The following is a 15,427-nucleotide window of genomic DNA, read 5'->3' as shown; positions in this document are numbered from 1 at the left end:
CTCATCATGATTGGCCTCCAAATTTTCCTGATCTCTGTGCAATTGGACAGCTGTGGGATGTTTTGGAAGAACGGGAAGTGAGGCATATGGTCATGCAACCGTCATCTATTCCAGCGTTTCTCAAACTGTGTTGCGCGAAAAATCGTAATTAATAATTAAAAAATATATAAAATAAATAAATCATTATAATATTTAACTTTTTTTTTCGGTTATTAATATACTGGCATAGACTAATAATCAAATAAAATAGACCGCGGAACACTATTTTGGCGGACTTTGCATAGAATCTACAAATACTAAAAAATGTAACAATGTGGTGATCTAGTATGCCATTCGTATGCGATTTAGCCTGGAGTACACGGGTTGAAGGAGAGGGGGAAGCGAACCGATATCATAACTAAACTCACTTCCTTGTATAAATTTTTTTTTGATAATTATAAGTATTTCGAAATATTATTATTAAAATAAATGACCATGGATTTGTGGTTGAAAAAAGGAACTTTAAAACGAAAAGCAACTGTGGTATTGCAACTGTGATCGACGAAAACGAACACAATATTGTCACACTTCAAAGTGAGGATGAACAGTCGCAGCCTTTTGTTCCCCAAAAATCCGAAAAACAGGAACCAACTTGTTTCCTGCCCGAAAGTATAATGACATTTATATGAATTTCGGCTTTACATGTGTTGGAAATAAAGATGCTCCTGATGCACAGTGCGTCTTATGTAATAAAATATTAGCAAACAGTTCTTTGGCTCCCGATAAACTTGTGTTTCGTAAGTGCTCCGTGAATATGTTGTGAGAAAAGTGTTCCGTGACTAAAAAATTTTGGGAAACGCTGATCTATTCGGGCATTGTGGAAATCCTTACAGGTGGTATAGCTGAAGATCCCAACGGACGTCTTCGGACATCTGGTAGAGTCACTGCCTAGGCGAATAGCGGCTGTTATCCGTGCATACTCTGGTTCAATATGGTATAGGTACAGGTGGTCATAATTCAGTGATGACTCATTGGCTAACTGATGGCGGATTTAATTTGTCTGAGGATTCATTTTCCGAATGGAGTGACTAGCGAAGCCTGCAAAATTGGATTCTTTTGAGCATGTATGGGATGCTCTGATGGAGATAAAAATTTCGAGTTTTCAGACACCTACCAGTTAAATAGGTTTCTAACTGCTATCCTCGAACAATAGATTTCAATACCAATAGCATTTCTGAATAATAACATGACAGTTTTTGTTAGTGTTGTTAGGTGTAATCATAGCTCATATTAAGATCGAAAGCCTCCACAACTGGACATTCACTTTCAGTTTCCCATGAACTAATTTGTATATTTCTGTTGTATTGTACAGTCATAATACAACAGAATTATGACATACGCACTTTTTTCCCCCTTATAAATACCTTAAAAAATCCCCTGCGTCTTAGAAGCCGAAAGTGCCAATACAGCACATGCGCAAAGCCGAGAGTTAACATATAGTAGTTAACAGCTAATTAACTATTATACGTTAATACACTTTTCAGTAATTACCAGATATAAGTAATGCAATGGATGGCACTGAAGATCATTTATTGTATGACAGTGGTACTAGTGAAGAGGATGATAATTATATGATGATGTTGAGGGTAATGAGGATCGATCAAGTCAGTAATGAATCTGAAGTTGAATAATACTAAAATAATACGAGTAATAATCCTATACTTTTCTTTATTGGCTTTTGGGTTTTATTATTATTGAATTTTAATTTTCCATTGTATTAACAATAAATTTTTTTCAGAAGGTTTTTTTTTTTTCCTTCAATTTACCGTTCCAAAATTAGGGTGCGTCTACCACGCCGCAGCATCTTATAAGCCGACAAATACGGTAATTTATTCCAGTACTAAAATTCATTGACTTGTATTAAATTTCTCAAAATATTTGTCTCACTTTTATTGCAACTCTGACCATCAGTGTAATTGTTTTTGGTTGAGAATATTAACATAATAATAATTAAAATTATTATTGTTAAATTTTGTGTTAACACGAAACCAACGTATGTTTTTTCCTTTTTTTATCTTTTTTTTCAGTCTGTTTCCGGTTACTTAGAATGCATTCAAAACCGGACTTCTAAGGTTGATCTCTGGTGCAAAAAAGGTAACTATCTGAAGATACAGTATATTTAAATGTCTGACTATCTGAAATATGAAAACAGAAGTTTGCAGCAATGTGAGTGATTTTACGAGAAGGTATCAAAAAGTTCGTACCTAGAAATAATAGCCCTAGAAAGGTGAAATTTCAAAGGAACTTTAATCCTTTTCTATCTACTCTCCATGTAGAGGAACACATTTCTCCCAACTATTGATCAGTTGTTTAATGCATTTATCATAGAAATCTTTACCTTTTGCCTGAAACCACGACTCCGCTTCATTGATAACTTCCTGTGGAGATGTACGTCCACTGCTTTGACGTGTCATTAGTCTCTGGGTCATATTGGTACACCCAGCATTCGTCATTTGTCACCATCCGATCAAAAGAGTTCTCAACATCCGCATTACACAAATCCAACAGTTAGTGAGAACATTGCATTCGACATTGCTTCTGCAAAGGCATCAGCAATATTGGAACCCATCGTGCAGAGACCTTAGACATGTGCAGATGGTCATATAAAATGCTGTGGGCAGATCCCACTGCATTTGCGATTAAATGAATTGTCACACGTCTGTCACTTAGCACCAGCTGCTCAACTTTGCAACCATCTCGCTGTCTGTGGATGTTGATGGCCTTCCTTCTCTTGACTCGTCAGAGACACTCGAATTCCCGTTTAGACTTTTTTACAATATCATAGGATGGACAATTCTGCCCATATGCAGCTTTCATTTCTTCTTTAATTTCCTGAGCTTTCTTGCTATGCAAATGCAGGGACTTGATCACTGTTCGATACTCCACTTTGTCAACCATAGTGTCCTTCCTCAGATTCCGGGCTCCACCCCTGGTGTACGATAACCTACGGGAATGAAATTTTACATGTTAGTTATTGAATATGTAGACAAATTATATTAAAAACGGCATCTTCCTACCGATGTTTTATCTAGGTCAGGGTACGAACTTTTTGTTACCCCCTCGTATAAGTTTAAAAACGTATATTTATCTTTATATTATTATTTGTACAGCTGTTGTTGCAGTTTTTTTTTCCATGTAGTGGGAAAACTAGCCACAGAGAATAATACGCTGTTACCGACCATTCCCATAATATGTTTATTTCCTCTGAGTTGTATTTATATGATCATTTGGCTTTCATTCCGCATTTCTTTTGGGCGATAATCTTCCTTATTTCAGGAAAAACCCAATAAATGAGAGGGTGTGTGATAATTTCAGCCTGAAGCCATGATGAACATTCCCGTGAGAGGCAGAAAGCTCTCCAGTGGATGAGATTCGTGACTATCTGCCATCGAAAAACGAATTTTCCATTTATTTCTTCGCTATAGTAATACTCGTGTGCAACCATTAGCTTGGTTATGGATTTGCTATGCCATTTATGGTTCGCTATATTTTGGAGTACTTCTAAAAATATGCAAAATTAGACTATCACAGTGAAGTATTAATGACGAGGTCCTCTGGAAAAAAATCATAAACATGTTAAAACATGAAAAAAGAAAACGAGTGTATCATGTGCTCTGCTCTTCTTTCTAAATCTTCATAAAGTTTAATACACTGAGTCACATTTAAGCTATATTCACTGCTTAAAGTTTTATCAATGCAATTTAATTTGAAAAGACCGAATATAAGTCCAGAATAGGATTTTAAGTCAAAACACCTCAAACTTATTATAAAACTGCACATGACAACAGAAATGCTGATTTATAATCTGACGCGCAACAGAATAAATATATTTTTCGTTTGCTTTAGTATTTTTGCCGAGGTGAACTGCAGCCATTAGGCATCAATGTATTGGATATGAAAATTGTATGTATGCTTTAGACTGCTTGCCTCTTATTCAGTTCAAGACCTAATTTCTGTAAGGAAAACTCTGCAATCCTCTTCCAAACCGACTAACTCGAAAGCAGTACGAAAAAAGCTCATAAAATCAACCACCCCACCTCCATCTCGACTGGATTGGAACTCAGGCCTTTTTCTACGCTCTGCTGAAGAGCAAACGTAAACAATATGTTAGCCGAAGAATGAAACATATCTGATGAAGCTTGTTTCTGTAGAACGCAGCACAGATTTTTGGGTAGATTCACATAATGAGTAGCTGTTAGCAGAATGATAGCATATATTCGAAGCTAAGGTGGCCAGAGCTGAAAAGTGTCAAAGATAATTTGAAGGTTATGCGATATTAGTAGGAGACTAAGAGTGTCGTAAAGGTAAGATGAAGGTTGGTCAAGTGTTACAAAATCTAATAATGACCGCCCTGACGTCGAGACGCTAGGACGATGACAACCAAACAGCTTTTTTTCTTTCCTTCCCTCTATGTTGGCCGAACAACATTCTCTACCACAGTTTCAAAGAAAACCGCGCAGACTGAAGTCTCCAGGGGAAACGAATATTCTATGCAATCGTTCCTCTCCCCCTTTCCACAAGAGAAGGCGTCTGACGTCATATACAATGAGTGGCCACTTTATTAGGTACACTTACCAAATAGCGGGTTTTGCCTCTGAAATAGCCTAGATTCGACGTGGCATGGATTCACTGAGATGTTGAATCCACCCTTCAGGGATGTTGACACAATACTTCTTCTTTTTTTTTTTTTTTTTTGGGTTTTCTGACATGGTTTTTCAAATCTAGCACGAGCTTCGTATATTTCATGTCAGAAACAGAGGCCTTACTTCTTTCTGCTTTTTCCTTTTATTTCGGCGGCTGGCCCCGAAAGAAGGCGTGCTTTGAAATCAAGAATATGCAGCATTAAGTACAGTATTTCTTATTAACTTCTATCCCTTCCTCGTTCTGCGTAGTTACAATTTCTAATTGTAATTACAATTTCAAATAATAAATATGGACCGATTATTTCGGTCCATATTTATTAAGCGGTTTAGACCTTCAACATTTTATTTTATGTCAATTCACGTATTGGTTTCCTTGCTGCCAGAGGTATGGTGTTTGAAGACAGAAGTTTTTCATAATATATATATATATATATGTATATATATATATATATATATATATATATACGTTAAAAAAGTTTTCCTCCTAGTGATATTTATTCGAGCCAATGGGAGAAGAGGGTGGGGCAATTACGTCACTACAAATGCGCAGGTAAATTACATAGGTCATTTCCTGTTTTGATTTCGATCAGTGCTTTATAATGTTAGTTTATTAGTATAATGTTATTATTATACAATACAAAACTGTATAAATATTTACTAAAATCTAAAATATGTACAAAATACTAAACTATTTACAATCATACCTCTACTTTTGTTAAATGGAAGGAACGCGAAAATGGGTTACTGGGCAGAATCAGACACTTGCTGTTGACAATGTAGAGCACGTACTTGTGTTGCATGCCAGCGTTCGCCGCATTGCAAAACAACTGCCTCCATAACGTTCACCAACCTCGTGCACGTGCTTCACTGTCTACTACATTACCACGCTGGGCATCATCTGATGTTCCATTGTAACATTTTTTGTATATTAATTAGAAGGGACCCATCGTCCCGATATAGTTTGTATATTTGTATAGTTTGTAAATATTTTAATCCTGCTCTTTCGGATGCAACGATATTCCTCATGCATTATGGAACCCGAAACAAAAAAACCTTTTGCTAAGTGACGTATTTAAACCTCCGTCTAAATACGTCAAAATGGTATCAAAGTAGCAAAGTGGTATCGTTACCGTCCTCCCCCACACTGGGCGGAAAAGGCCCGGGTTTGAATCACGTCGATGACGCGAGCTTTTTTCACTTCGTGGCTGAGTTAGTCGGTCTCTGGCGTAGATTGCAAGGTTTTTACTCCAGAAACTGGATTTTTATTTATCCAGCAAAACAAGCAAATCGACCAGAGAACACACTCAATTTACAGACAAAATACATAGATGGGTATATGTAATCAATTACGGATGACCCTAATATAATAATTTGATTTGATATATTATATTTATATTATAATATAATATATTATATTATAATAGAACTCTCTCTCTCTCTATATATATATATATAGAGTTCTATTAAAATATAATAAAACTATATATATATATATATATATATATATATATATATATATATATATATATATATATAGAGTTTTATTAAGTGCTCCATAAAGTTATAATCTTAGTAATTAATTAATTCATAAGAAGATAAATATATTAACTTTTCACTTCTATTAATCACAGAAAATGAAAAAAAAAATCATTAATTTAAGAAAACAAATCAAACACTCTTGAAACGTTAGTTAATGTACTGCGTATATTAGCTGCGTATGTTGGTTGCTACTGTTGTACTGAATTGTTATTTCACTCACAGACGGGGCGCCTCCGTAGCCAGGTGGGCAGGAGCAGCAGTGCGTAGTACACGCTTCTTGATTAAACCGGGGTTCGAGCCCGTGCCCACCAAATACGGAGGATGCGGAAAGGTCTGGGAATGACCACCGCATATCCCCGGAGCAATATGGCCTTAGTTGCTAATGCTCCTAAAAACCAAATAACAAACAAACACTCACAGACTGCAGCCTTTCTGATACCCGACAGAAGCCTTGTCAGCCTTCGTTGGACTCTGTCATCAACGAGCTGTTTCGAAGGATCGCTGTTGGCAGTGTCTTATTTGGTTATTGGACCAATCTCGATACTCCCGAGACAGCCGTGCGAGAAAACCTCAGCATGTTTGCAGTTTCCGAGGTACACAAACCGGCTCGTCTGGATCTGACTGCCATGTCTCGTTCAAAGTCAGTTATATTTTCTCTTGCCCGTTCTCTCTATGAATAGCACACATACAGCATGTGCCAACCTCCTTTTATCGTGGTACGAATATGAGATGCTATCAGTGAAGGAGCGCTTCAATTCACGAAAAGCGTAGATACCTATAAAGTCTCCACTGAGTGTACACTACACTGTCTGTCGACTCTAGGAGAATATGTCAATCTCTTTACGGATGAGCCAAGATCTAGTCTTGAAACCACTGTCGAAGTGTTCTAATATGCAGAGAACAAGAAACATGGTCATATTAAACTAACACTATGCATCGAGAGCGCTATCCTGGTGATGATCCGATGGTTTTTCGAGTCATCGTTTCTGGGACAATAAATGTCATGCCGTACATTAACCTTGTCCGTCCACATGTAACAGCTTGACTCCCAGTAGACGGATTTTCAGGAAATTTTATATTTGATCTTTTAGAAAGATTGTCGAGCCATCCCAAATTCATTATAATCGGACAAACAGAAATCCGACAATTATTATTATTTTTTCTTGCATATCATATCATACCAATATACTGCGTAATGTAACTGAAACAGTAGATCTTATGTTGTTGCTTGTGCTTATTGGAAGAATGAATGGGCAATATGGTGAATGTGCAGAAAGGAAAAATTATTGGTTTAAGCACTTCGGTTCATCATGACAAGTGTGTCTTGACTAATTTTTTCTTATTTAGATTTCTTTTTACCTATAGGTTTCTTGGGCTTTATCGCTTTCAGAAAGTTGTATTCCTCGTCGATGTCTTGGTCCTGAAAGGTCTGCAGAAGCTCAAACTTGTTCATGAGTTACAGTACATACTGCCCTTTCTCCTATTCTGTTATCTGAAATACCTTCGTATTATTTACTCTTGTCAGTTTTTTTCCTTTCTTTTCTTTCTTCTATATCAAGTGTGCATCTTACCATTCTGTGATCACTTCCAATATTTACTCTGTTCAGGACGGTAACATCGTTCACAGTATATTTTCTGTTAGTGAGAATGAAGTCAATTTCATTAGTTGTTAATCCATTTGGGCTCTTCCGTTTCCACTTTCTGTTCACCCTTTTCTTGAAAAAAGTGTTCATTACTGACATTCCTGTAAAGTCTGTAAATTCCACTACAAGTCTTTCACCTCTTTCATTTGTTTCACCAATATTTCCTGTAGTTTCTATTTCTGTGCTGTTTTGTCTCTTTCCAACCTTAGCATTGAAGCCCCACATAATAATGGTGTAGTGAGGTTTCTTTTGATCTAGAAGTCTCTCAATTTCGGTCAACATTTCTTCAACCTCTTCATCATCATGGCTCGATGTTGGTGCATATATCATTGTAACCTTTAGTTTGTACCGCTTAGAAATTCTGAGTAGCAGTCTTGACACCCTTGGCGATGTACTTTTGAATTCCAAAATGTTTTAATATATTTATGGTCCAGAAAGCTAACTCCACCTTTATCCTTTTCACTGTTTCCATTGGTTTAAGCACTTCGGTTCATCATGACAAGTGTGTCTTGACTATTTTTTTCTTATTTAGATTTCTTTTTACCTATAGGTTTCTTGGGCTTCAATGCAGATTTCCACTTGATAAACTTGTGATTCATTTCTTCTGGTTTCAACCAAGCCGATGATATTCCAATTCGCATTAACTAATCAGTTTTTCAGCTCTAATATCCTGTCTTCACCGATGAGCGATCTTACGTTGTAACAGGCCAAGTTCAGTTTCCGTGCATGGAAGCCTGGTCGTACGCAGAGATTCTTTGCACCCTCTGTTTCCACTCAGATCCTCTCTCTCTCTCTCTGCTGTAAGAGGGAGTGTGAAAGCCGCTGGGAACTGAGGGCCATTGGTTTCGTCGTGTTGTTATATTTGCTGCTAGACCAAACCCTCTAGCAATTTAATGAATTGCTGGAGTTTGGGCTTTTCCTTTTCACGCTGACCAGGCGTCTTGAAGAGAACCACTCTACATGTTCGTTGCAACCAAAGTGACGTAGCAGGGCTTGCCAACGAGAAGGTGTGCATGAATGGATTTAAGGAAGGCAGGCCAAATGACTTCTCCTCAATCTTCTAAAATAGGAAGATATTGGATCCATCAGTGTTTCTGACTGAGTGTCTGATAATACACAGAACGCCTATTCCCCTCTAAACGCCTCGCCAAAATTAATAACCATAAAATCAAATACATATTTAGTGAAATCGGAAGCAAAGTGATGTAATTTTACAATTACAGTTACAAATATATGCAATACTTCTTAGTAGGACTGGGAGAATCAAGGGTAAAGGGAAGGGTTTTTGCTTTCGTACAGGTGACTACTGTTGCCTCAGACAGTTTTTAAATTCTATACAGTGGGACCAACTGATGATGTTACCAACAGCAAATTCTAAATGGGAAACATTCAAGGAATTAATCTTGGAAGCTACTAGGCTTTTTATACTGTTCAAGGTTTAGGCCTAAATGGATCTCAGATGAACTAATGAGACTCGTGGCAGAGAAGAAAAATGCATGGGATTCATATAAATTATCAGGCGACACAAAAGTCAATGGCAGATATAAGCTGGTCGGTAATCAAGTCACAAAGGAGGTTAGGCAAGCGAAGCCAGATTACAAGAAATCTTTGTCAAAGGATGCAAAGAAAAACAGCAAAGATTTCTTTACTTATGTAAACTCTAGAAGATAGGGATTTAACCCGATTGGCCCACTTGATATCGACGGTTCGACTGCTGATGATCTTGCTCAGGTAGCTGATAAATTGAATGTGTATTTTTCATCTATATTCACACATGAGGAATTCTGTAGCGAAGTGGAAGAAAGAAGCTTATTAGGCCCTAACAGGGAGCTAAATGATTTTGTCATAACTGAGAGCAAAGTGGAGGAGAAATTGTTGAAGTTAAACATAAGAAAGGCACCTGATGTGGATGGAATCTATTCAATTAAATTAAAGGAGGTAGCAAAGGAAGTAAGCAAACTTTTAGCCATAATTATAACAGCATCCTTGGATTCAGGGGAGGTTCCTACGGGCTGGAGATGTGCAAATGCATCCCAAATTCACAAAGGGAGATCTAAAGGTGACACGAGTAATTACAGACCAGTTAGTAAGAATTCTTGTGGTGACTGCAAGTATTACTTTGATCCATATCATCAGATAATCGCAGATCTAAATTACCCTTCTCCCCGTAACTAGCAGTTTCCCTAAATCCTTAGGGTATCCTCAATGATACTGGCAAAAATCCTTTTTTTTTTTTTTTTTTTATTATTATTATTTATGAGAACCCCAAACACGAGAGGCATTAGAACCTATAGTACTTAGTACCGTGCTTGGGTTGGAGGTTGAGAAGACGAAAGAAGATATTTGTTGATATTGGACTTGAACTTCTGTAGATTGTAATTTTCAGGAAATACGTATGAAGGAAGGTTGTTCCAGAAAACGGCAGTTGAATGAATAAATGAGGAAGATGAAAAGTTGGTTCTGTGGGTTTGAAGTTGGACAGTAAATGGATGTTGGCTGGTGGTGGCATGTGTTCGGACCGTTTTGAAGGAGAGAGCGGAAATTATAGAAGCCAATTCAGAAGAACAGTGCCCATGGAAGTATCTGTAGAAGAGGCATGCAGCAGAAACTATGAGAAAGCGAGTGGAGAGACTCTGTTAGAGATGAATCATTAATTAACCTAACTGCCCTCTTCTGAATGGAATCAAGAAGCCTGAGAGAGGTTTTGGGGGCACCACCCCAGATGTGGGAACAATATTCCATGGCAGGGCGGATTTGCGATTTATACAGAGTGAGCAGCTGTTTGGAAGAAAAGTAACGGCGAGAGCGAAAGAGAAAACCAAGTTTTTTAGATGCAGAGGAAGCAATATTTGTAATGTGCTTGTGCCAAGAGAGATTAGAAGTCAGGGTAATCCCCAAAAGAGATATATCATTTTGTCTAGAAATCGGAGTGTCACTAAAGATAAGCATAGCAGCAGAAGAATCCTTTTTGCGAGATATAAGACAAGACTGAGTTTTAGAAGGGATGAAATCAACTAAGTTGTCTTTGCCCCACTGGAGAATTACCTGAAGATCGGCATTTAAGGAATTGGCAGCAGATTTTCGAGAACTTGAAGCTGATTGAGCTGGACAAGGTTTCTCAAAATGGAAAGTTGAATGCAATGTGCTATCATCGGCAAAACTATGGATAGGATTTCCAGTCAATGGAAGAAGGTCATTGATATACAAGAGGAAAAGAGTGGGGGAAAGAACTGAACCTTGGGGGACACCGGCATTAGTGGAGAAGTTAGAAGACAGAGAGCCATCTACCATCACCCTCAGTGAGCGATCAAAGAGAAAACTGGATGATGGAAGAGAGAAAACCATAAGATGGAAGCTTGTTTAGAAGACCTTTATGCCAAACACGATCAAACGCCTTTGAGATGTCAAGAGCAACTACTTGTGTTTCACCGAACCTTTCCATTGAATTAGTCCATAAATGGGTAACATAACCCAGAATATCACCAGTGGATCGACACTGACGGAATCCATACTGGCGATCGTTGATCAGATGGAAGGTTTCTAGGTAGTTTAAAAGTTGGCGGTTAATTGATTTCTCCATTACTTTAGAAAGAGTAGAAGTAATTGCAATGGGACGGTAATTGGATGGGAGGGATTTGTCACCCTTTTTAGGAACTGGCTGGATATGAGCCAATTTCCAAGCAGAAGGAAAAACATCTTTGGAATAAGAAAGTGAAAAAAGGCGGCAAAGAATAGGAGTAAGTTCAGGAGCACAGGTTTTGAGAACAAGTGGAGAAATACCATCAGGACATGGAGCTTTCGTAGCATCAAGATTCATCAAAATCCTTCTGATATCCTTTTGACGGAAGACCACAGGAGGCATTGAATGGAGCGTGTTAGGAATGGTGGGAGGTGTTTTACCAAGGTCATTAATACATGAGCTGGAAGAAAAATGGGATGCTAGCAGGTCAGCTTTATCCTTGGCTGAAGTGACAACAGAACCATCTGGTTTGGACAGAGGTGGGAGCAGAGATGGGCAAAAGTTGCGGCCAATAGCTTTGGCAAGTGACCAGAATGCTCGGCTACCATTAGGGCAAGAAGCAAGTTTTCTACTCAGCCTGTTCAAAACTCTAGTTTGGACTGATTAATAACTGCTTTACAATTGTTGCGAGCTTTGGTGTAGGCAGAAAATGAAACTGAGGAATTAGAAACAAGCCAATTACGATATGCAACGTTCTTCTCTTGGACAGCCTTAGCACATTTATTGGAAAACCAAGGTTTAGATAAAGGACGAGATTTTAAAATGGCGTGTGGGATAAAGGATTCCATTCCTGCAAGAATAATTTCACTGACATGATCTGAGCAAACATTGACATCAGAAGTTTTGAAACAGTAATCAGACCAAGGAAAAGAAGAAAAGAAGTCTCGCAGGTCATCCCATTTTGCATTATTGTAATGCCCAACCTCATATTGTTTGGCATTATTGTAATGCCAAACAATACGAGGTTGGTAATAGCCATGAGATAAAGGTTCCATTGGAGAAGAGACAATCACCAAGTTGTGATCTGAAATGCCTAAAGGACCTCTCACTTCAACCTTGTACTTAGAAGGGTTGTTTGTGAGAAAAAGATCAAGCGTATTGGCTGTATGATTAGGATTGTCTGGTATTCTTGTAGGTAAATGAACAATCTGTGCTAGGTCATTAGTAATTGCAAAAGCCTCAGCATCTCGACCTGCTGGGTCGGTGTGACTAGAAAACGGAAGCCAGCTGGAGTTGTGAACGTTAAAATCACCAAGGAAAATTACCTCACTGTTAGGAAAGTTGTACTGGAGAAAGTCAAGTTGCAAAGAGAGGAAATCAAAGAGCTGCAAGTGATTAGTGGAGTTGGGAGAACGGTAGAGACAACAGATGAATTTTACACAATGAGGTAGAGAGATTTTAAGCCAGAGAAGATGAAAGAGAGGAGATTCCAAATTGCCAAGTCTCTGACAGGGAATATCAGAACGGGCATATGCACAAGTACCACCTTTGAGGCGAAAGGAATCATACAGCAAATAATTTGGACATCTGAGATGAGCAGTAGTTGAATCAACTGATAACTGAGATTCAGTCAGAAAAAGTACATGGGGTTTGGAAGACTGCAAGTGGAAATGGACATCGTTTAGATTGGAATTGAGACCACGTATATTTGTGAAATTAATTAGGAAGTCCTTGGGAGGTTTAGATCTTTTCGCAGATAAGCTTGCTCTATTATTTTGACAATTCATGGTGTATTCAATAGTAAGAAAAAGTGGGTGGGACATGCTGTATGAAGTAATGAAATTTTTGGATATGGCGTACATGTGGTAAGAATATACCCAGATCCTTGACATAACGTGGCCTCGACAATGCTCCCCGCATACACACTACTCGGACTCCCTCCAGTCACTATCTGGCAGAGTAGAGGTAGCAAGATTATACACTAGCTGATCCGGAAGCCTCCTAGAGAGTTACCAATAGGTTTGGTCCGGTGTACTATCTAGCGGCCGGCCTGCGAACACCGTTTTAGAGCTGTACCCTCGAAATGTAAGGAATATTGGATCGCGCCGCGACATTCATCATAACCTCAAAAATCATCAATCATACTGCATGATGGAAGAGATAGGGAAGGGTTGGCCAGAACTTAGCTCTAGAGACTATACATGGGTTCCACCACTTCAGGCCTCCAATAAGCAAAGTGGTGGTATTTCACCGGTTGATGAGAGTCATCTACCACCTAGTACTGCCTGGTAACATAGAGGAGCGGCGTTCCTCCATGTGGTGTGGGCGCCACACCTCGACCCCTGCTTACGTTGGTTCACACCTGGGTGGTCACCATGTACTTGTGCATGAAGGTTATACCCAGGATTACTAACAGTCCCACCACCGTGAAGGTGCAAGCAGAGGATTTGGCTGTCACAGACCGTCCGGACTTCGCCGAAATTGGGTCCACTTGACTTGAGTGTCACCCGAATATCAGTTCCATCAGCGTTTTAGACTCCCAGGTAGCAAGAACAGCTTGTCTGGCATATCTGAGAGAATGTCTGTGACAACCTCAAGGACCTTGCGCCCCCTTTATTCAATGAATACCATCTCTACAAAGTAGATTCCTTCTGCCTACAAATGTGGGACACTGATAAAAATTTTCCTCCTAGCGCCTTCCAGAGTCTCTCAAGACATAATCCGCAAGGCTTTCAGCATATAATCCATCCTATCTTGTCTGGGCAGAATTGCAGCGGTTTTCAACCTTTTTTTAATAACGGCACCCCCTAAGTAATTTATTTTATTTTGCGGCACCCCTACTCAATTTTTTCATATTATATATATATATATATATATATATATATATATAATATTAAAAAATATATGTTATATGATAATTATTACAATAATATAATTATAAAAATTACATTTCATAATACAAATTATATATATACAGTATATAATTTTATTCTTTATATAGAGGTACTAAGTAATCAATTATAGATCAGCACAAAATTAAAAAGATACTGTACACCTTTTTATAATGAAATAAATATATAAATTAAAAAAATAATAGTGTTTAAGTAACTTAAACCCAAATTACGTGGCACCCCTGGAATGTAGCGGCAACCAAAGGTACCGCGGTTGAAACCCACTGTAATCTGTCCATAACTCGGAGCGTTTTTCAGCATACCTATATTTATCGAACAGATGTTCAGGTGTTGTGCGTTTAATATCGCTAGTCCCCACATGAATAATAAAGGAGGTAAAACGTTGATGAGAATTTAACTTTAGACTTACTTCGCTCAAGTTAATAACCATAAAAATCAAATAAATGTTTATGTAAATCGGAACCGAAGTGATGCAATTTTACAATTAAAATTACACTGACATATATGCAATCGAAACCTTGATTTTTACGGTTTAAATCGTAAGTATGATACCTTCCAGCGTAATGCCACTTCTCTCCAGATATCCCAAAGGAGCTTCCACAGTTGAATACGAGCCAGCCCCACCTAAAATGTATATAATAGATAAATTAAAATTTTAGTTTAATGTTCTTTTCATGTGATATTTTATATAAAATTTTAGTACAGAATTTCCAGTGTATATACGCAATATTTTGTTCGTAGTAGTGAATTACAACAGTAGTGTAAAAGACATCGATTTAATTGTATCTCATATTGTGACTACTTTACAACGAGTTACTATGATATTGCGCTACCTCGAATAACTAACGCTTCACCAATGGAGAAGACTAGTGTTACTTATTCTCGGAGGATTTCACCACCCAGACGGCACCGTTTCATGGCTTATTGGCCTATCTTCAGTGGGTGGGTATGTTCCTCGGTGTTGCAGTCATGCCAACCCAGTTGTGAAGTATAATTTCATAATATGAGAGACGCCAAATGGTGTACATAATAATAGTACTACTCTGGGTGGAGGTATTCTCCGAGAATAAATAACAATAGTCTTCGCCATTGATGAAGCGTTACTTATTCGAGGTAGTGCAATATCATGGTAACTCGTTGTGAAGATAGTCCCAATATGAGATACGATTAAATCGATGCCTTTTCACAATA

The 15,427-nt window shown here is 38.1% G+C and overlaps 1 protein-coding gene across 1 annotated transcript in view; it reads right to left on the bottom strand.

The window, feature by feature from the left end:
* Nucleotides 1–15,427, bottom strand: part of LOC150081632 (putative ammonium transporter 3) — a 78,984-nt gene that overhangs the window by 28,375 nt on the left and 35,182 nt on the right. The window contains exon 3 of the mRNA XM_090380270.1: nt 14,789–14,860. Within this exon, the coding sequence (XP_090236396.1) occupies nt 14,789–14,860 (72 nt within the window). The remainder of the gene's footprint in view (nt 1–14,788; nt 14,861–15,427) is intronic.

This window comes from Mastigoproctus giganteus, chromosome 8 (genome assembly GCF_048544385.1).
Source record: "Mastigoproctus giganteus isolate SK-2022 chromosome 8, ASM4854438v1, whole genome shotgun sequence".
Classification (NCBI taxonomy): domain Eukaryota; kingdom Metazoa; phylum Arthropoda; class Arachnida; order Uropygi; family Thelyphonidae; genus Mastigoproctus; species Mastigoproctus giganteus.
This window is presented reverse-complemented; position numbering and strand designations above follow the sequence as displayed.